Consider the following 25,596-nt stretch of genomic DNA (forward strand, 5'->3'; position numbering starts at 1 on the left):
ATGGACGCAAACTCCTTGCCTCGTCACACTCCACTCAGTCACTAGTTCGGGACGCATGTCCTTCTGACATGGCAACATCTGCTCCGTTGCACCGTGAGATACCCACCACAGGTATGTCAAAAAGGATTGTTCCCTTGGTGCGGAGCTTGGAAGCATGGATAGCGCTCTCAGGCACCCTCCCAGGTTCAACAGCGTCCTGTTTGTCTCAGCGTAAGGCTAGAAAATGTCTGTCCTGTGTCCGAGGATCACGTTCCTTCTAGCGAAGAGCCTGTTCCTCCAGCCGAGATTGTGGTTGTGGGATGCGGGCAGATCTGTGATTGTTGAATAGGGCCCTGCACAAACTCCTGTTCAAAATGCTGACACAGAAACGCATTATGACATGTGTACCACATCAAGATTGGTTAACGGTGATGGAAATGAAACGATGCATAGACTCATGTCTCAATTCTCCCTGGACACAGACCGTTCCTAATGTTTGCCTTCGAGGTACGAGCGTATCAGTACAAGGTCCTCCCGTTCCGACGGTCCCTGTCACCTCGCATCTTCACGAAGGTCACAGAGGCTCCCCTTGGCCTGCTAAGGGAAGTGGGTATTCACATTCTCAATTAACTCTACGACTGGCTAATTCTAGCACTCTCGAGTTTTATTGTGTGCACACAGGGACCTTGTGCGCCGTTTGGGGCTTCAAGTCAAATGTGAAAAGAGCGAGTTCTCTCAGACGCAGAGCATCTCTTTTCTCAGTGTAGAATTGGACTCAGTCACTATGACAGCACGTCTTATGAGCGAGTGCACCCAGTTGTTGCTGAACTGCCTGAATTCGTTCAGGGGGAAAACCGCAGACTCAGTGAAACCATTTATGTGGCTCCTGGGGCAAATGGTGTCCTTGGTGGCGGTAACACAGCTCAGGTTGATGCATATTTCAGCACTGGCTTCAGACTTGAGTCCTGACATGGGTTAATCTTTTTATTTTAATTGAACATAGAACTGTGACTATCTCTCTTCAATTGAGGATACTTCTCTCCTCTTCTCCACTAAGCAAGTGGCACAGATATTAAATTTACAATCCATATGGTTACAGTTTTCAATTATTACTTGGGTTTATGCATAAACATGCCCAGAAACAAAAACATCAAAGCTATCACATGACTTTTTTTAAAATCACTTTTTCCTTATAACATTGTGAAGGTCTTACATACTATCCATTTTGGCCTTCATAAACTTAAGTGCTTTTACTTAAACAAATGGAACAGATGCACTCTGACTCTAAACTCATTTGTCTTTTTCAACCCAGACTGATGCTGTCACACCCAAAACCTCATCATCTGCATGCAGAGAGAAACTGTCACTCACTTACAACAAATACACGTATAATGATGGATGTAAAGATATCATAGAGGGTTGTGTAGATATTTCACTGGAACTAACATTATGTTTATTTTGTATTTCATTTCTTTATGCATTTGTTCATGTTCAATGATTTAAAAACTTGGTTATACAATTATTAGAAATGTGGCTAAAATGTCTGGTTTGCTATCTTTGTGGGGACTCTCCATAGACGTAATATTTACTTAGCTTTCTAAATGGGGATATTATATAGACGTAATTGTTTTTTATACTGAACAAACTGTATATTCTCTCCCTTTACAATAACCCTACCCCTAAACCTACCCATCACAGAAAACTTTCTGCATTTATACATTAAAAAAAAAAAACCTTCAATTTCTTTATTTCTGTCAGGAGTCACACACACACACACACACACACACACACACACACACACACACACACACACACACACACACACACACACACACACACACAGACTATTTTACTGAGACAAGAGGTTGTGGGGGGGGGGGGGGGGGTGGGGGTGGGTTCCTGTATCTATGCGGTGGGTTGTAATGACACAGAGATCATTAATTGTTTATGTGATGAAAAACATAACATAATCAAGTGTACCCCCCAAAAGAGTTACTGTGGCCCTGATTTCAACCATGATTTCAACTGAGGGGAACCCTTATCGAGCGAAAACACTTTCTGTCAGAGCGTTCTGTAAACCCATATGCTTCAGTGCAATGGCCATCACAATGCACTTTATACACAACAGCTGGATTTAGAATAGGTCATAATTGGCAGCGTGTCTCAAAATGGTGCTAATAGACCTACTGTTTGCTCTTGCAAAACCAATACTCTTTAGAAATCCTAGCTACCTGATACCACGTGAGAACAACACACACAGATCTTCTTGCAGATCTTCTTACAGCCAAGCACATAATGACTATAAGATTGCTGCATCTGTTGAAACAAGAAGTGACTTCTTCGTTGAGTATGGATAGAAAAGCTGACTCATTCTCTTTTAAAATGGCTGTAATAACGAGATGCAGTATATTAACAGGATTTTGAAAAATCTAATTAAGTTCCCAAGTGCAGCTTGGAAAAGAGATTAGAATTTTCCATTAAAAATGAAAAAAAGTAAAATAACCAGAGCAAAGCAAGAAAATTTAAGCGTGATGGATTTTCAAAGATATGCTAAATAACTCCTTGGAATAAGAAACTAAGTAAATCGTTCTGTGCCTTTACAAATTACATGCTCAAATTCTCAAATGGAAACAACATATCAAATAGGTAAACTCTAAACTGGAAGGTTTACCTTAGATAGAGCCAACAGCCCTTGAAGTAGGGAAGAATTTAAACGAGTCAATGCCGTTGAGCTGTTATAAATGATGTGTGTATTCAGCAAGTTCTTCAGTGAGGACATTTACTTCAAAGACTTCCAATTTGCTTTAACTTATGTGAATTTTAACTTATGACTGCTGAACAATGGAAATGTTAACCTCTTTGGGCTTTACTTTGTAATTCCTTTCATTCCCTGCAGGAATTGCTTACAGAGAGTGCTTGGACAATGGTACATGGGCACTGAAAAGTAACTACTCCAACTGTGAGCCCATTCTAGAGGAAAAGGTGGGTAAATGTGTTAGAATGCATGAACTGTACTCTACTGAACTCTACTGTTTTGGCTTAAGTGATGTCCCCAGGATTATTTATAACATTTCATTAGTAAAAGAAAAATGATCGATCATCATAATAATGATCATCGTAATGCTCAGTCTTTCAGCAACAAATGCGAGACCTATCATCACCTCTGGAGAGATAAAAACGTGACTTTTCTGTTAAGATCACTTTTCACCATTCCTGTCTTGTCCAGCAGTTTGTGCCCTCATTGCTGCCGCTGACATCTGGTAAGGACTTGCCTTACGACAGGCCTACAAGCCCTCAGTCCAGCCTCTCTCTACCTATTGCGATCGGTCTGAGCACTGATGGGGGGATTGTGCATTACAGTTGCTTTTGGCATCCTTACCTGTGATTTTCAGACACTGACTCTGTGCATGTGTTGTTACACGTGGCTTTGCCACTGCGAGGACAACTTTCACTCTCACTGTAACACTGTCTTAGGTTTCTCACAGTACAGATATTGCAATTGCCCTGGCCACATCTGCAGTCCTCAAGCCTCCATGCAGCACGTTTAATGCTTGTTCAGAACCACGGGCGTCTTTCTTTTGGTGTTTTTCAGAACCAGTAGAAACGTCTCTTTGGTGTCCTAAGTTTTAATAACTGTAAACTTAATTGCCTAAGCTGTTAGTGTCTTAATGATTGTTCCACAGGCTATTTTGATTTAGCAAAGTTATCTTTAATAAATACGGCAGCGTGAAAAATGTACTCTTTTTGTTTTTCAAGATGGGAGAATCGGACTCAGTGAGGTTCCCGATAAAACTGGTGAACTGTTGTCTGAAATGCGGAATGCAGTGAAACTGACAGAGTCTCATAGACAGGGAGGAGAAAGGCAGATATTTGTTGACGGTCTGACAGTTCTCAGATTATTAATATGAGGATCTCAACATGCACCATGGGGACTCATCCTGTTGAAACCACGATGCTCGTGTGAACCAAAACACTACTCCTCCCGCTCTGAAGTCCGAAGTGATATTAAACAGATACATATTCAAGCCGAAAGAGATCACATCGTGAGCTTCCAGACTTGAAGACAAGCGTTCCTGTGTAAAACACACTGCGCATGGTCCGGGGAGAGTGAGAGAGCCTCGAGCTCCACACGGGATCTCCAGCAACCCGACTCCACGGCCCACGGTCTCGGGGGATTACTCTTTTCCTCAAAAGAAAGCGCACTTTGAGTGAAGCACTTAATTTTTGAAAACTAATGCAGTGTGAAATCTCGATAAGCCGTTGAGCTTGGCAAAAGCCAAAACACCGAACACACTTACAGTGAGAGTCCTTGATCATAATAAGCAAGAACACGGGCACACACACTGATGAAAAATGGCATTGTGTTCCACACTAAGGGAAGATTAACTCGAGTCGCTGAAACACAAGAAAACTCTGAAGACAGAACGGGCAGATAAATCGTCCTCCTGAAGAAGAGAAATCTGAGGAGTGATGGCACTTGATGGTCCTTTAGAAGTCACTGCAGTTATTCCCTTTGTGTACTCACTGCTTACTGTTTTCCTACTGCAAGACTAAAAGCTTCCCTGCTTCCCAGTTCTTTCAAAACTCTTTGGATTGGTTTAAATCAATTAATGCTATTAATGTCAATGCTTTTAGGTTCTGTTGTTCACAGAATCCAACACATTCTGAATGACATGCATAACATAATCCATTTGGCCCAATTATTTTGCTTTCGCCTCATATTATGAAGTAGCCCATATCTGACATTACTTCTGTCCATATCAGTCAGCTTCTCCCTTCACTTCTGCATGGAAACATTCTGCAAAAGGACAATTCAATCCTTTAGTATTTTGTCTACAGTTTTGTGACCTCTTTCAAGGACTCATGAGTTTCGAGTCTTTTAGAAGCTTCCATAAGATATTAAGCAAGGACAAAATGGTCATTGAGTAATAACTATTGATTTGTGCTAAAATGCAATCATTTATCATATTATATCATATCACATGCTAGGAAGAGAATGAATTACTTCTGTAATCATGTCAGAATTAATAATGAATCTGTTTTCCACAGAGGAAGTACCCCATGCACTACAAGATAGCCCTCATCATAAACTACTTCGGTCACTGTATATCTGTGGGCGCTCTCGTTATTGCCTTCATTCTCTTTCTGTGCTTGAGGTAAGTGTGTCAGGGATTTCAGCACTTGTGAGGAAAGTGCTAAGGCCTTGTTCAAAGTTAAGAAATCTAAAACAAAAAAAGTAGAACAAATTTTGAAAATTACGGGCCAGATTACTAAACACATTAGCGTGAGAGCGCGATGGCAGTGGAAAGTTCTGGTCGTGATCTACTGACGACACACACATTAAAGAACACAGACTCGGACGGATCATTTCCATAATGACTGACACAATCTACTTGTTAGCGTCTGGTTTAAGACTGACTTTTTTTGGGTGGTAAATAATGGCGCAAACACCAGTAAATTGACGAGGGCTAACCTTAGTAAATCACCTTGCGTGATTCATTTAAATACTCTCCTCACATACATTTTGCATCTAAAAGGGAAACTCCTACAAATGTATTTAATATCAGCCGCAAAAATAACTGTGTCCACATCTTTTCAGCGCACATTTTTCACTGTGTGTCTTGAGTAAATCCTGACAGTAGCTTTTTAACAGCTGAAAAAGATGGTTTGCGCTGGAAGCTGTTAGTAAATCTGACCCTAAGCCTTAGACTTAAAGATAATGAAGATTGTATATACACTAAAGGAAACATTTGGTCATTATAATATCTACTCTAATTTTCTCTTTTCTGTGGAACACTCAAAGATAATTTTTTTAAGTCACTGGGTGTTTTTTTGTTTGTTTTTTAAATACCAAATAATGGGGAATTTTACCTTTTATTTTATATTAAAAATGACATGAAAACATATAAAAGTATGCTCTTTTTCAAACCTTCTGAAGTCATATGATAGCTTCGTATGAAAAAGACATTACACAGTGTCACGGATTGTCTGTCTTTCCTTGTGCTCTTGTTGTGTAGTCATTTATTTAGTATTTTGCTTTATTGAGGGGTGTCCAATCTCTTACCTTATGTGACCTTGGACCACAAAACCAGTCACATGGGTCAATTTTTGGAAATTGAGATTCATACATCATCTGAAAGCTGAATAAATGTATGGTTTGTTAGGATTAGGATAGGCTGAGATACAACTATCTGAACATCTGGAATCTGAGGGTGCAAAAAACATCGAAACATTGAGAAAATCACCTTGAAAGTTTACGATTTTGCTGCATTCACTCACAAAAATAAATGTTTTATATATTTACGGTAGGAAATTTACTAAATATCTTCATGGAACATGATCTTCCCTTGTGAAAAAAAAGTGCACTTAAGTGTACTTTTATAAAGTGTACTTATTACATAAATAATATACTTTAAATACATACACTTAAGTGTGAATTAAATGCCATCTTTTCGGCGCACTTAATGCACATTAAGTGTAATTAATTTCAAATATATCATATATTAAGTTGAAATAAAATGTAATAAGTTGCCATTAAGAGTGATTTTTTGGAACAACTTAATTGGTACTTTATTACAACTTTATATATACTTTCATAATTGCTTCTAGTGCTTTTAAAATATACTTAAAGTGCACTACAAAATGTAATGACACGCAATTAATGTGATTTAAAATATACTTTAATGTCAGTTAACAATACACTTAAGTGTGAATTAAATGCAATGTTTTCGACACACTGAATGCACATTAAGTGCAATTAATTTATAATATATCACATATTAAGTTGAAATAAAATGTAATAAGTTGCCATTAAGAGCGATTTTTTGGAACAACTTAATTGGTACTTTATTACAACTTTATATCTACTTTCATAATTGCTTCTAGTGTTTTTAAAATATACTTAAAGTGCACTACACAATATAATGACACGCAATTAATGTGATTTAAAATATACTTTAATGTCAGTTAACAATACACTTAAGTGTGAATTAAATGCAATGTTTTCTATACACTGAATGCACATTAAGTGCAATTAATTTAAAATATATCACATATTAAGTTGAAATAAAATGCAATAAGTTGCCATTAAGAGTGATTTTTTGGAACAACTTAATTGGTACTTTAATACAACTTTATATCTACTTTCATAATTGCTTCTAATATCTTCAAAATATAGTTAAAGTGCACTACACAATATAATGACATGCAATTAATGTGATTTAAAATATACTTTAATGTCAGTTAACAATACACTTAAGTGTGAATTAAATGCAATGTTACAATCAACAAAACTAAATGTAAAACCCTCTAAATTTACTGACAAAATAATCTCTAAAAGAAGTACATAAAAACCTTTCTGTTGATGCACAAGAAAACCCCAAGAAACACTATGCATAAACACAAACAGTTTTGGAAAGAGACCTTTGGGTAATGCTTTACAAAAATATATTAGTTACCTACTTCAGTTAACATGAACTAAGAATGAATAATACTTTAAGCATTTATTAGTCTAAGTAAGATAATATTAGTCTTGGTTAGATCATGTTGGCTAAAAAAAAACCTAATATTAACAAATGAGACCTAATTAAAAGTTACCGAACCTTGTTATTTAGCTCTTAAAGGGATGTTCAGCAGAAGAAAGAAATTCAAATTTCAATCCAATTTTTTAAGTTGTTGGAAAGTGCTGTTTATGTCAATGTCCCAGATGCTCTCCAGAGTATATGTGAATGGAAATGTTTCAAAGATGCAGGAAAGTCAGAAAAAATGCCTTGAGGAAAAAAACAGAAAATTTGTTTATAATACAGATCCAGTCCATTATTATATTTGGCTCAATTGAATGAAAGAGATAGATATACAGTTGCGCTTCAAAGTTGATATACACCTTGCAGTATCTGCAAAATGTTAACAATTTTATCAGTAATAGGGATCACAAAAATGTATACGTTTTATCTTTATTTAGTACTACCCTGATGAAGCAGTTTATTCTGCAAGGTGTATGTAAACTTTTGACTGTTAACTGTTGATAAATTGTGTGATGTGATTGATTACCTCAGTCACCAGGGCCACATCGTAGTAGAAAGCTGGGCAAGGTTCCTTCTATTTCCCACAAACACCAGGATTCCACTGACTACGCCATCTTTACTGACACTGGGCTTAAAGTGATTAAAAATAGAGAACCTTTTTATTGCTACTTTACAGGGAATTAAGCATAACTTTATCAATTACACAAATATAGATATATGACCCATGCAAACCCAGGACCAATGCAAATTAAGAAAGGTATTCTTACATTTTAAGCTTGCCCCACATAGCTATCTTCATGAAGGATGTTCCTGTTCTTGTATTTACCACGGTTGACACAGCAATGCTGCAAGCCTTCTTCCTTTGGTTTGTTACCTATAAAATATATGATGATTATAGGGCAGGTGTAAATGCACAGGTGGGAATTTATTACTTGCACATGCAAAAGATTCAAAGCATTTAAAAGCTATAGGGATAACGTTAGTTAGTGACTTGAAAGTAGTGTTTTAGCTTGATCAGGATGTGCTGTCATGATAAATCTTGTAAAATCACCTCATCAATACAGGTCTGTGATTCCACACCGCTTGCACTGTATCTCCAATAACAAATATGAACTGATCCTGCAAAATGAATGTTTAAATCCAGATAAACACAAAAATATTACATATTCCAAAACAAATAGTAATTGAACAACTCTTTAAATACAAAATGAAATTGAACACATTACAAGCATTTTTTATAGAGGTGGGTAATATATTAAATATTTATGGTGGTTATAAGATTGATTATTTGTATTAAATGTAGGCTATATAAACGTCTTCGAGTGTTACAATATTGGATCAGCATTCAGCAAATGTTTAGTAGCTTGTTTAAAATAATTTAAAAAGTCGGTTTAGTTTTTTTTTTTTTAAATCAGCAACCAAATTCCTCGAACACGACCACACACGCCTTCCTCACATTACAATGTAAGACATTATTAGAATGCAATCATATATAAATTATTGAAAACATGATTAATTCACCTCCCGAGTCTATTGAGTTTATAATATCTGTGATTAAAATGCACTCACCAACTGACATGTTACGGTGAAAAAAAAATTAACTAAAGAAAGCATCAATATATACTTACTTGACTGATTATTTGCAGCATAACGTCTCATCTGCAAACAAACATCCAAACGTGGTGCTCCTTTTGTTCTCTTGTTTGGCTAGCTTCAGTATCATCACGCATCGCAAACGGATCGCAAAACATAGCGCATTTTTCAAACTCTAGTGAAGTAGAGCGTCATAATGACGTAGTATTTCTCGCGCATGCGCATTAAACAACATATTCATATATCATGCATGGTTAAATGTTATTTCAGCTTTTCTGTTTAAGTTGTTCTAACTCATTGTGTTGTTAAACTCTGTAAGTTCACAAAACTTTACTCATTAACCTAACTAAAAGTAAATCTTTTTTTTCAATGTAGTCTAGTGTGATTAAAATTAAATGTATTTTAACTGAATTGAAATGCAAATTCATTTTGTTTACATTTGTTTAACTTTTGCTCGCAATTAATACAATTTTAAATGTGTGTTTAATTGACTTAGAACAACATAATGATATTGAAAGTATTATGTTCACAGATGTAAAGTAGCTACAACACATTACTATTAGACTCCTCTCATATATTACATTTTATTTTCAAATATTATGTAGAAAGCTGACACTAGTTGAGTTCATAGAGCAAGGGCTGGTGATAAAAATGTAAACAATAAGTTGTACTGGATTATACTGTATAAGCAGATGTATTGGAAAAATACATTTCAACTGCATAATGCACACAGTATATATTATAGACAAAACACATTTAAAATACATTAACAAATTAATTTTGTACAACACACTTGAGTTGGAATTAAAATCAATTATTTTCCATGTTTTCCATTAAAACTGTTATTTTATATATTAGTCAATACATCAAAATAAATTCCCTTTAATAACTTATAACTTTAACTTTAATACATTTAAAACACTATAAATCATAATTATTTAAAATGTATGTTTAAGTAAAACTTAGCTGACATTACAAAGTGCATTTTTTAAAACATGCACTTAAGTGTTTATAAATATTGTCATGAAAGTGTTCTTTCTTTAAGTAACATTTAATTAGACATTATTAAAAAGTGCATTTGTAAAAAGTGCACTTAAGTGTGTTTATAAAAATTATGATGAAAGTGTACTTTCTTTAGGTTAAGCTTAATTAGACATTATTACAAAGTGCATTTTTAAAAAGTGTATTTAAGTGTGTTAAGAAATATTGTGATGAAAGTGTACTTACTTTAAATTAGACTTAATTAGATATTATTACAAAGTGCATTTGTAAAAATTTTACTTAAGTGTGTTTATAAATATTGTGATGAAAGTGTACTTACTTTAAATTAAACTTAATTAGATATTATTACAAAGTGCATTTGTAAAAAGTGCACTTAAGTGTGTTTATAAATATTATGATAAAAGTGTACTTTCTTTAAGTAAAACTTAATTAGACATTATTACAAAGTGCATTTTTAAAAAGTGTATTTAAGTGTGTTAAGAAATATTGTGATGAAAGTGTACTTACTTTAAATTAGACTTAATTAGATATTATTACAAAGTGCATTTGTAAAAATTGTACTTAAGTGTGTTTATAAATATTGTGATGAAAGTGTACTTTCTTTAAGTTAAGCTTAATTAGACATTATTACAAAGGGCATTTTTTAAAATGCACTTAAGTGTGTTTATAAATATTGTGATGAAAGTGTACTTACTTTAAGTTAAACTTAATTAGATATTATTACAAAGTGCATTTGTAAAAAGTGCACTTAAGTGTGTTAATAAATATTGTCATTAAAGTGTATTCCCTTTAAGTACACTTAAGTGGTCTTTAATTTTAATTTTATTATATTATCTGCAAGTGCACTTTTCAAAAAGTATACTTTGATTATTTTAAGCACACAAAAAGTACGCTTTCAATACAATTAAGCACACTTCTTTTTCACAAGGGTTTACTTAATATCCTAGTGATTTTTGGCATAAAAGAAAAATCGATAATATTGACCCATACAGTGTATTGTTGGCTATTGCCACAGATAAACCAGTGCGACTCGTGACTGGTTTTGTGGTCCAGGGTCACATATGGCATAGAATCAAGAGTTTAAATTGAGTATTAGCTGCGATCATGGTAGTCACAAGCAAAACCATGCTCTTTGTTGTGTATGGTTACTTAAACATTATAATAATATTTATATTTATAATAATAGTAAAATTTATAATAAATGCATTTTGTTAGTAACTGCAATGTGATGAACTATAAGTCTGGTGCAGGATTGAAACGTGTGTAATTACCGGTGTGTATACGGCACACTGTTTTCTGATTTAACTTGTCAATGCAGTTTACACAGCGGTGTCTGTTTTCAGCTATCTTCACCTCAGATCCTTTAATGTGCCCGTATCACACGAGTGTACTGAGCAGAATGTGTATGGATCTAGCGATCTGCGCTGTTAATCGTTTGATAAAGCAGTGCTATTGCTTTGAGCTCAGTGAGTCTAGATCCAGCGCTCCAGTCTTCTGTCACTCACACGTGACACTTATTTATGGAAAGATAATGAAATCCAAACTGTATTATGTCATTATGAATGCACTGCAACCTTTACAGTGCATTTGATGTGTGTATTTCCTGCACCACTGACAATCACTGCACAGAATAACACAAATAACCCCCCCCCCCCCATCGAGTCACGGCCCAAACACACGCCATTGGTTGATCCAAATCTGCTGGGACAGATTCTCAAACAGAGTCAGTGTTGTGTACAATAAACATATGAATCACTTGAAGAGATGATGAAATGATAAATATGCAGACCTCATTGAAAGTGTCACTGAACATTTCTTTTAAATGGCCATTTTTATCAGGCTTCATTTATTGCAATGCATTATTTTCAAAAATGTCACTGATTAGAGTAAAATTAATAACATAAAAATGCTGATTTAAAAGAAAAAATGTCAGATTTTGAGTCCTTTAGCTGTCTCTAGCTCCTCTTTGCTCTTTGTCCCATATTCATGCTTATGTATTTCCATAATCAGCTCATGCAATGCTAAAACTGTGTCACAGTGTAATTGCTGAAATGATTGTTTGTTTTTTTTAATCTTTTTTTAATTCAAGGAGCATCCGATGCCTTCGCAACATAATCCACTGGAACTTGATTACGACCTTCATTCTGAGGAATGTAATGTGGTTTTTGCTTCAACTGATTGACCAAAACATTTATGAGACAAATGAGGTATGAAACACATCTAAACTACATTTCAGCCTATTAATATGTGAACAGATCAGCAGGTTTCGAACATTTAGATGTGTGATGTTGGCAGACGATTCCTCAAGATATTATTTTCAAAAAAAGTAGCTGAAGATATTGCATGAAGTATATTCTCCAACTCTCTGCTGGTATGAACTGCCTCATTACTGCCTCTCCGCTGAAGAGAGGATATACAGGACTACATGTTTCTTTAGACAGAATGATGTGATTGTGACACGAGTGGCATTGCTTTTTTAACATGGTTACAACATAATACAAATAGTTCATTATACACATTATAAGTAAGCAAATTTAAAGGGATAGTCCAACCAAAAATGTAAATTTGATCATTTCATCCCCATGCCATCCTAGATGAATATGACTTTCTTTCTTCAGATGAATACAAATGAAGTTATATTTCTGTAAAGAAGCATGTGATGTAGGTCTGACTCTGACTCAACATACTGTATTATTGTTGTTTGCTTTTCAGGGACTAGCAGATATCCTAGCAGAAGTATATCACACTGAGTTGAATAATGATTTTATGGAAATCTGTGAAATGTATTATGCAGTAACCATTTAGTAGTAATGGCTGTTGGACATGTTGTGCATAACAACACGGTTTGGCTTGCCACATTATTTTCCAGGTGCAATATTAATATTGCAGTATTTGCAATCATTTATCACCGTGCAAAACACTTTTATGAAATATTTGAGAAATCTGGGGTATGATGTTGTTTTAAGACCTAGAATAAGATTCCTGTTAGCATCAAGTAAAAGTAATGCATCCAAAGAGTTCACCTCAATTAACACCCTTTCTCTCTCTTTCTCTCTGTACAGCCCTGGTGCCGTCTTATAACAACAATCTATAATTACTTTGTGGTGACCAATTTTTTCTGGATGTTTGTGGAGGGCTGCTATCTTCACACGGCGATCGTGATGACATATTCCACAGACAAGCTTCGTAAATGGGTCTTCCTCTTCATCGGATGGTGTGAGTTGATTTCTCTACATGAGTGTACTCGTTTTGAAAGGCCTAATCATCTGCAATTTAAATTAGCTGTGAGGAAAGAAGCGGAAATGTAGTCTGCTATTCAGCAAAGTTTTAAAACAACGTTTTGTTTTATTTGGAAGTTTTCTGTGTGTCATGTGACTTTATTAGAGTGAAACCTGTAAAAAAAAAAAAAGTTTTCGCTCCAGTCAGAAATAGAAATGGTACAGATGTTGCAGAACACAAGATTCAAGCACCCAAACTTAAAGGGGAGATTTACAAGGTTCAATGTGAGAATTAAAAAATAGCTTTAAAAATGTCTAGTAACACTTTACTTGAAGGGGTGTGCATAAGACGGACATGACACCTCCATAATCATGACATGACACGTCATAAATTTGAAGGAGGTTTGCTCAATTATGACATTTTTAATGCAGAGATGACATTGTTTGAGATGTCTTTGTTATGACAACTTGACATAAACCAATATATCATAACCTGTCATAAGCATGACATAGCAGAATAATCATCAAACTTAAGAAACTACTTAGCTTTTGGGTTAACGTTACATTATATTACTGATCACTTTTTTTTCCAGTGGTACAAATTGAATTTGTCATTAAAATGTCATTAAGTGTTAATACTGTCAAATTATTTTATAACTAATACTGGAATACTGGAAAAAAACAGTGTTCAGAAATATATTCATGACACAGTTATAAATAATGGCCTCATGACAGCCAGTGTCAGAACCAGCCACATGACAGTTTAATGTAATGTTAACCCATAAAGCTAAGTAGTTTCTTAAGTTTTGATAATTAATCTGCTATGTCATGTTTATGACACATTTATGACAGGTTATGATGTATTTATTGGTTTATGTCAAGTTGTCATAACAAAGACATCTCAAACAATGTCATATTTGCATAAAAAATGTCATAATTGAGCGAATGACACTTAATGACAGTTGTCATAAACATGCATAAAACCTCCATCATATTCATGACATGTGGGCGAGTCACACGTGTTCAAGTCTCGAGCGAGACTCGAGTCGCAGTGCACATGAACCCAGCAAGTCCAGTCAAAATACCAAACAGAAAAAAAGTGGAGTTTATATTGGACTCAACCTGGTTTACTTTCCCCTCAGAAATGATTAACTCTCTTAATTATACATTTATACTGTAATGTTAATAATAATAATCATATGATTTATTTTAGTACGTATTTATTATTATTAAAATTTTGAATAACAATTATACACATTTTTTTGAAGATAAAATAGTCAAAGTTAAATTCACAAGTGTGATGCATTAATTGCATTGGTTTTATAATAAATGTCAAATGTCATATGTTTAACTTTGATTATGTATTTTTTTATGGAATTTCACCGACAGAAATTGACTTTCCCACTAAGAGCCAATATTTGACCCCTTAAACTGTCTTCCAGGGGCATTTATTTTCTAATCATGTTAATGAATACATAATGCATTTACACTGCAATAACAACTGCATAAATAATGTTATGAGATTAATGTTTAATGGATTGTGTTTAATGGAATCTCAATGGTTATGAGATTAAATTAATTTAAATATAAAAATTTAAATATAGAAAAAATGAGAAGGGTAAAAATAATGTATGTTTTTATAATGAAATGAAAACCGCTGTAGGCTGTGGCAAATCACTGTCTTAATGAATGATTTAGTTTTATGTCTAAAATGTCACTTATCACAATATTCACTCTTTATTTACTGAACTGTTGTATAAATTCAACATCACATTTGCAATCGCGCTAATATTATGGAAATATTGGTTGACATCACATGTTATAAATATAAAATAACTAATTCTAGGGCCATTTTTGCCACCATGTCTTAAATTTTGGGTGCATTTTATTAATTTTGGTGGGATTTTGCCCCAACTCCCTGATGTCTGACCCTGCTTCAACAAAATATTATTAACAGTTTTGTATATTGTTTTCTGTCATTGGAAAGAGACATATTTGACGTTAAAGCACTATGATTTGAAAGAAACTGTGGCAAGTGTAAAGCGAATTTACATCACGTTAATTACAAAACATGCCATCATTATGTATCATTTTAATCTACTGACAGCCTTTTGTATAAGCGGCATGCTGTTTTGGCCATTATTCCTCTAAATGTAGTCAAGTGAACTATAACGAACAGGTTAGCTTACATGGCTTTCCTTTCTGAAGCGGGCAATCCTGTCAGTCAGGTCTGTGCGGCTCCGTCCATTGATCATCAGTATCGGGGAGAACTGGATCAAATCTGAAGCAGGAGTAGTGAAAGTCTGGTGACTACTGTAATAGTGGAGCCCTAATAATAATAATAATAATAAGGAAGAACAACACTTACAATAGGGGCTACAGCACCGTCACTGCTTGGCCTAACCCTCCGGGGCTTGGGCCGTAATTACACTGAATTATGACGGTATTTTCACAATCTCAGGTTTAATATCCTCCAACTGGATGAAGTCTGTGCCATCATACACTACGCAATTTTTTGTTTATCTGCCAAGTCCGACTGTTGAAAATCAGAGCCAGTCTGCAGATTATGGGCAGACATCACAAAACATGATGTAGTGTATAATGGCTCAGACTCATATTTTTAGCTTTGTTTAACTAGCACTGACTTGCCCAGATTGCAAATTGGGGCAAATATTTGGGCAAAAGCCTTGCAGTGTATTCCAGTCTTAACTCTTCTCTGAGCCCAAGAGGCAGACCAAGACAGGGGAAGATGAGAAGCAAGAGACAAAGATGAGTTTGTAGTGAAATCTGTGAACGTTTGTACAAACAAATCATGATTCATCAATAACTTTTTTTCTGAAATGTGTTCAAAACTTTGACAAATTGTTTGAGCAACTGAAACCTCTCGTAATCACATACTCTGGGTGGCCTTATAAATGTGTTGTATGTGTTTGTACATGCATATGTTTAATTTTAATATTTCATTTTATATATATATATAGTGTTTATACACACACCGGCCACTTTATTAGGTACACCTTCCTCACTGGGCCTCATTCATTCATTCATTCATTCATTCACACGGACCCCCTTTTGCCTTCAGAACTGCCTTAATTCTTCATGGCACAGATTCAAACATTTGCTGGAACATTTCTCCGAGATTTTGCTCCATATTGACATGATCGCATCACACGGTTGCTGCAGATTTGTCGGCCGCACATCCATGATGCGAATCTCTCGTTCCAGCTCATCTCAAAGCTGCTCTACTGGATTGAGATCTGGAGACTGTAGAGGCTCTTTGAGTTCAGTGAACTAATCATCATGTTCAAGATTTTCTTGACATGATTTGAGCTTTGTAAAATGGCGCATTATCCTGCTAGAAGTATCCATCAGAAGATGGTCCACTGTGGACATAAAGGGAAGGACATGTTCAGCAACAATACTCAGGTAGACTGTGGCGTCAGATCATCTTGATCATTCTACATGCCTAAATGCATCGAGTTGCTCTCTGTGATTTGCTTTAACAGGCAGTTGAACAGGTGATCTAATAAAGTGGCCATTGAGTGCATGTGGTCCCACTTTTTATTAGGTGTCTTTAATGACGATGTATTAACATTTAGATTAATCATTGAATACGATGCACTTATTGTGTACATACATGTTTTACACTGTGCTTATAAGTTTTTAACAATACCTGCATGATGTAGTTTCTTTCTGTAATTGCATCAGTAGTCGACATTCCCTTAACCTTCAATCCGACCCATTCCACCAAACCTGTCCTAACCTCACCCGTCTCCCGCTCCACTGGCAGCACCAGAGTTTTGCAATTCAATATGAACACAATAAGTATATTGAGCTTATTTTTCTGTAGTAGTCATAGTAGATAAGGACACCTAATATAAAATTAATCACGTCCAAGTGTGCGGAAAGGCCCAGTCTGCTTCCACACAAATGTCCTCCAAAGACGCACAATTAGATAAGATAGACTGAGAAGAAGCAGCGGAGGCTGACTCATCTGGTTTGAGCTGAGAACATTGAACCTTCTAGGAATATAGATAAGTTCCCAGAGCAAACACGAGCAGTACAGATTGCTCTTAGGCTTATCATCCCATGCATGAAACGAGGAACAATTGAATGCCTCCCCTAAAAAACTCCACCTGGTGCATATTCAGCAGCAATAACATACACACCTTAATTCTAACAGCACAATTCTCCCGAAGGAACGCCAGAACTGATCCGACAGGCGATGGGTCCAAATGCTCTCTCTGCATCACGATGTAGAGCCTTCGTGATAATAGCAGAACTTTCTCATGGTCTGAGAAAATATTTTCACGCAAATAATGATCAATAATGCACAATAAGACCTATTTGTTTCCATTAAAAATATAAAGCAATTAAAAATACTATTTGGCCAGTGGAAAGGATTAAGAAAAACTTTCTCTGAAATGTATTTTACACTATTTGATTTATTTATTCCAAAACAAGGCAAGGATAGGTTACTAAATGATTTTTAGCAATGTAATGTGACGCACATCCGTATCTCATATTTTCCTAATGTCTTGTACCGTTAAACATGGCATCATGTGGATGATTTGCATATGCAAATGATATGCAGATGAGGATATGCACAGTAAAACGAGGCGTTGTAAGCTTATATATGGTTATTTCGGGGAGGAGACGCATGTGCGCACAATCTTCCACTGACTGGGGTTTATAAAGGGAATTCTGCGCAGGTTCTGCCGTACACACGGTTTATAAGTCTGAATATTTTTTGGCGTACGCCAATTTTGCCTTTCAGGCGCACATACACTTTTAGGAAGGATCCTACGCACAGTTTTATAAATGAGACCCCAGAACTTATCAAAGAGGCCCTTTCAAAGGTCAAACCCAAAGTTTCCACATCTTAGGCTGGGGATATCACATATTGCCCTGAGCCTTGGAAAGTAGATCTGCTCTAATTTCAATCTCTCAAAGACGGTCCTCCGATCTGAGATCCAAATGTGGGACTGATACGACACTGCTACCAACAGAATACACACACTGTTTTCTCACACTCTCGCAAGAACTGCTGGAAGCAGACTTATTGGCGGAAAGGCAAAGTGGGACACGTATGTGCTCGGAGAATTTATTCATAGTGATAATGGAGACTAAAAAGGACACCGGGTCGTTTCACTCGAGGCGAACATATCTACCTCTGCTCTGCCGAATCAGAGCACAGACTGGAGAAAGGCATCACAAGCAAGAAGACACACAGATGATCTGCTGTTACCCTGAACCGATACACATGGCTGGATTAACAGATCTGGAGGACAGTGTGAGAAAAAGGCAAATGCATTTCTGCAGGTTGACACAATCCTCCCAAAGGATCCTCCCATTCTGGGCCATCTGATCAGGAACAGCCCTCCGGCTGGGAAGCCTCAGCTGCCGACCTCAGATCTAGGGATCTGCCCGAAGCCCAGTATCTTATTCCGAACGGCACGGATAATGGCCTCAAAACGAATAACAAATAATTCTGCAGAATAATAGAAAAAATATTCGGCTGACATATTATTACGAATTGAAAATAAGCCCAGTGGAAACACGTCGAGTTTTTACGCTCACATGAGGTGTTTGAATATTTATCAAAACTGCAATGGAAACAGTTTTTGCACATTTAAAGGTCACCTGGTGTGTTTGGACAGAAAACGAGAGTTCTTGAAAGAATTACGGGAATACTGGATTCTAAACAACAATGAAATGCCACAATTTATCAAGATCTTGAAGCAGAAAGAGGGAGAAACTCCAGAAACTCCTCATATGAGCCGCTCCCAGTATAAGGGGCTTTCCTCGCCATTAATGCTTGGATACACACATACGTCTCCTTCCAATAAACATAATGGCTAGTGCGGCGGCTGGGATATACGTAAACCCACCAACATCCGCTGACATGATTATTGGTATGACTTATTGCAAGAGGAAAAAATGACGTTTCAGTCGCATAACATCGGTTAATGGAAACGCCGTCATTTCGCAATAGTTTTTTATCGACATTTAGAAAATTTTGCAAAAGTTTTGTGCAATATTGTAATGGAAACGCTGCTAGTGACTGCTTGTGTTTGCTGGATAACGGGTAAGGCAGGGGATAGCATGAAATTAATTAAACCTAAAATCACTACTCAATTCTGGGCGCTATCACACACCTGGAGCAATGCAGCACCAGGCGCGACACAAGTGTGTTTTGCTAGTTTCAGTCCGACGCAGTTTTCATTTTCAGGTCCAGCACCACGTTATTTAAATAGCAAATGCATTTGTGCTCATCTGTGTGTCCATGGGCTGCCGGTCTGAGAACGAGGTGTGTGTTCAGGCGCATTGTTGGCGCATTTTGAGGAACTGAAATAGACCATTGACCAACTGAAACCTGGTCTAAAGTCAATGGAGCAATATTGTTTTTGTTATTTAAAGAGCGCGTTAGTAATGTGAGCCTATAGGCGGGTCCACAACATGTGTACACTCTGCTTATTACACACACACTCTGCTTATTACACACACAGTCTGCTTATTACACACACAGGGACGCAGCAGCACACAAACATGCCAAATATTAAAAATAAAAGGATTACAATGTAAAAGATTATTATTGTGTACATAAATATATGGTGGAATCCGGCTTGTCCCGTAGATGTTCTGAGCTTTAACCTCACACACACACACACACACACACACACACACACACACACACACACACACACACACACACACACAGCTTTAACCTCTCAGATTCGTTTGCTCTCTGGATTCCGCGTACAAATTCCCTCATGTAAATAGTGAATCCGACATGGCGAGAGCGCAACTGACTTTTAAAAGGGAATGGGAGATGAGACTCTGATTGGTTTATTTCACGTAAAGCCCAAAACACACCCATTATTCATTAAGAGAATAGAGGCAACCCTTTTAGACCATCAACCTTTTTCCCTTTGTTAAACTAGCAAGAGTGGATTCGGACACACACCCTAAGTGCACTTACGCCACGTGCTTTAGACCATGAGCTTAGATCGTTAACATAGGGCCCAATGAGTGTAGCCGCTTTGACATCTCTGTGCATCTCTCAGAAATCAGAGCTTGGTAAGAGTGATATCAACTAAAATAGGCTACAATATCACACACATGTTCTACTTTTTGATATGCTTATTTAAATTATTTAAACCTTGTATGACATGATACACGAATGCACAGAATGATCGCAAAACAAATAACTGTGTTGCTGTTATTATATAACCAAACCAGCTCTCTGTCATGAGTAATAATGCCCGTTTTGTGGTTACGTATTGGGAAGCCAGGAAACGTATCCATCGACAGAAACATAAATTAGCCGAACTCTCTCCGTCTGTTAACACCATGCTACTTTCAGCAAACCATATTATATGAGTCGTCAGATTTGAGATGAACCGCAGTGCAAGTGTGCCGAACCATGTGTGGAGAATGGTACGATTCGATATTTACCAAAAACCCTAGTGTTTGTTCTGTAATGTGTAACGTGTTTATGATGTTATGTTCTGTTTCACTGTTCGCCTGAGTTCTGGGTTAGTTTCCCCGGCTGTTGATTGGTTTCCACACACATGTTTCTGTTCTCCTTGACTACATTCCCTGTGTAATTTTCACTTCAGCGTCTGGTTTCATCAATGTTAATTGTTTCTTGTGTGTTAGCAGACCTACTGAAAAACAGCATTCTTTTTTGTCTCTATTTCAATCTCTTCAAGTGTCATGGCCTTCAGCGTTGCTTCTCCGTTCGTCGTGAATTTGACATATTCCTCAGCTATTCCTCGACTACTTTGATACCCTTGTTCTGTGCTCTTTCTCATGCAAGACACAATGTCTGGAAATAAAGTCAGCTGTATTGTCAGTGTCTTCTCGGTATTCAGTTCTGAAGTCTTAGATCCCACCTCTCAGCTCTGGCTGGTGGCTTTGATATTGGGTTAGTCCATGTCACGCCAGTTCAGTGCTCTTTGAAGGGTCACACTTACATTACAAGCTTTTATAGGAGGGGCCCTGCCATAAAACTGGGCGACATTACCCTTTGAACATTAGAGAAGTTGATTGTTTTTAACAGATGGCATATATCTGCTTAAACAATCTTGTTGTCACATCAAGTAGTTCAAGTTCAAGTTCAAGTTCAGTTTATTTATAGAGCACATTTAAAAACAGCCACAAGACTGACCAAAGTGCTGTACTACAAGATCACATCAAATCAAGATATAAACGCTTAAAAGACAAAGTACTGACAGAAAACCACTATAAAATAATTAAAATTAGATGTTAATAAGCCAGGAAGAACAGGTTTATTTTTAAAAGTGAATTAAAAATAGTCAGGAAAGGTGCTAATCTAAAACCTTGATCCCCTCTTCGATTGAGTCTGGAGTGTGGGCCTAGAAGAAGGTTCTGGTCTCTTGATCTTAAGGCTGGAATACACTATACGACTTTAAACATCTGAGAGAGAGAAAAGCTGGTCATCATACACTACAGGACAGAGGATCATACACTACACTACACTACACTGGACAGAAACACATGATGCATTCTTCAGTGATGTTCTGTGTTTTTCGTCCTGGGAGGGAAGTGAGTTAACCTCACTGTGTGAATACACTGAAACAAATGGCAGATTCTGCGTTTTCTAACACATGTATCTCATGCATGGCTTGCGTGAGCTCGCGGCTCCATCTATATCCTCTCAACATGATCACTCGTCACTCGTCAAGAGCCAAGCTCGTGATCCGGGATCAGGATGGAACATTTTTCCTTCTTTTTTTTTTGTCTTTACCTGATCTTGTAAGTCATCTCCATTTTTTTCTCGATCTTTGTGACTTCGCACCCTTGATTTCCATTGTCTGGTCAGCGTATTGACTGTATTATGATCAGTATTTATTAGCGATGCATCATACACTGTGTGTGTTCTACAATCGGCTCAAAATATCAAACATGTTTTGATGGCCTCCGACTGGATGGAATCAAAGTCTGAAGTAGAAAATCTGAGTCTGTGCCCATCATACACTATTTGATTTTCTGTGAATCCTGTCAACTTCGAACGCACAAAATCTGCAAAAGTTGTATAGTGTATTCCAGCCTTGAAGGGGTACGGACGCAGCAATTCAGGAGCTGTGGAGATTCACACACAAACTAGAGAATTTTGAAATCGATTCTGAATTGAATAGACAGCCAATGAAGAGCCCTCAGTATTGGAGCGATCGCATTTACGGCTTTTGTGAAGAAATCTGGCATCTGCATTTTGGCCCAGTAGGAGACGAGCAGTTTGAGATTTGGAGTTGCAGTAATCTAAAATTACTCGCAAGTTCTTGAATCATTATGGCACTAATACAATTAAAAGTTTTCAAACTGCAGGAGAGATTATTGTGGAGTCATGCATGCTAAAAGTGTGTGTGTGTGACTAGAGGATTCTGGGGCTTATTCAGAGCTGTCGGAGAGCTGATAGGAAATTATACTTCAGTCCAAAGACGGTTACTTCTGTGGCTTGGCTGATTTACTGCGAGAGCAGCTCAGCGGGTGTGTACGGTTAGAGAATACGGTTGTCACTCGTGTAAATAACTGAACTGTGTGTGTGAACGTAACCGTATTAAGGAATACAGGACTGACAGCTGTATTCTGGTGTTGTGTGAACATGGCCATAAAGTGCCCTCAACCACTGTTTCTACTGTTTGTTTTTTGTTGGAAAAAAAGCCAGATATAGGCCAATTTCCTTCTTTTATAAGATGCATATAGTGCTGTTTTCTCTGAGGACATGAAAAAACAAAGAAACCAAAAAGACAATTAACTGTACACAACATATTGCAAGGTGTGAGACTGAAAGTTGTATAAATGCCTCATTTACACTGTTCAGCGAGGCAGCGTCTCTTTCGCCCAGTGCAGTATAACAGTGTTTCTGGAGGAACAGGCCAGGCCGAAACTCATGATGATCTCAATACCTTGTCATTGTCATAATACCTGTCTGTCATATTCACAAACGGTACGCAAATCGGCATGAGTCAGTCAAACGAATTAGTGGAGGTAGAGGGACTAATTACTGCACAAAGCAAACGACTCACCCACTCAGATATCAGTTTTAGCCACATTAAATACAGTACATCTGAAATGATGGCACTCAGCTCTGTTAAATTAAAGCTGCATGATCATGACGCCTGCTGTGTATTTATTGACTAATGGCCATAATAGGAAGGGAGTCAAGGGACTAATACCGTTCAATAATACAGAACAACAGTTTGTAATAAAAGATATATGCTTTTTTTCTTTTTACTGTATTAATGTATTAGGCTATACAGTAATATGTCATATGCAAATAAAAATGTATAGAACTGCATAAGAAATGACACTTAGATTTTGTCTTGATTTTAATAAATAGTATGTTATTATAGACATAAACACATATTATAGCATTGGCTACTTTATCATGCTAGTGTAAATGATGTTCCAACTCTGACAATGTAAACATCAAATTGAACATGGCATTTGCAAATATGTATATGTAAATTATGAATGTCTACAATCTAAACTTAATCTAAGGCACTATGTTGCATCTCTTTCCACTTGCATGAACAAAATCACAATGAATTGCCGCTGGTTCGTGATGACTGGTTATATATGATTTAATTTCCACGTTTCTGGAGTTGCTATCTGTGAAGTGTGATTTGCAATCTTCTCTCTTTCAGGTATACCATGTCCGATAATTATAGTGTGGGCCATTGGAAAACTTTACAACGAAAACGAACAGTAAGTTGCTGATTTGCAGAAATAAGCTTAGTGCAATAAACCTGTGATGGGAGTGAATGACGGGGTAATTGTAGAGTAGAGTATATGCAAAATATGTCAATGAATGAGCCTGTGATTTGAATCCAGATATGTAGAATATTTATAAAACAGAAAGAGAAGTTAGAAATATATGTAAAAAAACAAAAATGTAAGAAATAAATGTTAATGTTTTTTATGTTAGCTAATGTAAGAATAAGAACCTGTTCGTATCCTCTTCGCCATTGGTGGCACTAACGAAACTGCACAAACTGCCCGGCACAGCACTCTGGTTATATTTTAAAAAAAATAATTCTTCCTACCTTGAACTATCTTGCATGTAACTCGACACCCTTGCCTCATTTAGTATGCACGGTTCTATGAATATTCAAATGAGCCCCGCCTCCACTCACTCACTCAGCTCAGAGATCCACTGGTTGACGATCACACGTTGATCTGATTGGTTACAAGGTAGTTTGTGACGTCAGAAACACCAGCGATTTCAAAGCGTGTTTTTGAGACTGTCTTTGGTTCACTGCAGTTTTAAGGAGGAAATACTCAGCAATGCTGTCGACTTATGAATTTACACATGGTTTGTGTTAAAGCATATTAAAAACACCACATAGACACATAAACAACATTACAAGCTGGATCCACAGGGGACTTTAAAATAATATCTGATCACTTAGAAAATCATAGGACCCTTACAAAAAAAAGTGTACTTCAAGTTAAAACTTAAATAAAGTTTAAGTACAGCATATTTTCCAAGTATACTCTATGTAGTAGTATACTAATATCAATGTACTATTAGTATAAAAAAAGCACCTGTGTGTGCTTTGCATGTATTATGTCAATAAATTGGCCCACTTTTTTATAAAGTATGCTTGGATATGCTTTATTTTGATCGTCCACTTTAGACATTCTATAACTATAAGTAATTTTACAACTACTTGTCACCTAACTCTCATTAGAGTATTAGTAACTCAAGTACATGTCAGTTAGGTTTGGATTAGTAGAATAAGTTGACATGTAGTTGCAAAGTTACTTAAAGTCAGCATAATGTCTGGTTGGAGCATCGAAATAAGGAGTTAGCGGATATTAAGCGGGTATTAAAGGAGAACTCCGGTCATTTTTTTGTAAATTTGGAGTGCTGTCAGTACAGAGAACAACGACAAAAATAGGTGTTGCCTACACCGTGTTATCCTCTTTTTAAAATTTGCACCCTGTTGACTGTAGTCGATTGTCGAGTTCACGCACGTGATCATAGGCACTAAACCTATGCGTGTGAACTCGACAATCGACAACTGTGGACTTCGACCGAAAACAGGAAGTAAACACAGGTATGTGCGCTGGCTGAATTAACTTTTATTAATATCTTTCACATCTACTGCAGTCAGATTGACCCGCGTTCACTCTGAAGGAATCACTCACATTGGCTGGGCACTTGTAATGACACATCAAGGATGTTAAGAGGCTAAAAGCAGGTTTAAAACTTGCCCCATTGAAGTCAACAGGGTGCAGATTTTAAAAAG

The 25,596-nt window shown here is 36.7% G+C and overlaps 1 protein-coding gene and 1 long non-coding RNA gene across 2 annotated transcripts in view; one reads left to right on the forward strand and one right to left on the reverse strand.

The window, feature by feature from the left end:
* Positions 1-25,596, forward strand: part of LOC307161677 (corticotropin-releasing factor receptor 2) — an 85,432-nt gene that overhangs the window by 20,126 nt on the left and 39,710 nt on the right. The window contains exons 4-8 of the mRNA XM_079876556.1: positions 2,876-2,961; positions 5,029-5,135; positions 12,187-12,304; positions 13,160-13,313; positions 23,989-24,049. Coding sequence (XP_079732682.1) covers positions 2,876-2,961; positions 5,029-5,135; positions 12,187-12,304; positions 13,160-13,313; positions 23,989-24,049 — 526 coding nt within the window. The remainder of the gene's footprint in view (positions 1-2,875; positions 2,962-5,028; positions 5,136-12,186; positions 12,305-13,159; positions 13,314-23,988; positions 24,050-25,596) is intronic.
* LOC307161690 lies at positions 8,029-9,322 on the reverse strand. The gene is made up of 3 exons (XR_013821784.1): positions 9,131-9,322; positions 8,554-8,621; positions 8,029-8,376 (listed from the first exon to the last, which is right to left on the reverse strand). It is a non-coding gene; the product is annotated as an uncharacterized lncRNA (long non-coding RNA).

Source organism: Squalius cephalus, assembly GCF_949319135.1.
Source record: "Squalius cephalus genome assembly, chromosome: 7".
Classification (NCBI taxonomy): domain Eukaryota; kingdom Metazoa; phylum Chordata; class Actinopteri; order Cypriniformes; family Leuciscidae; genus Squalius; species Squalius cephalus.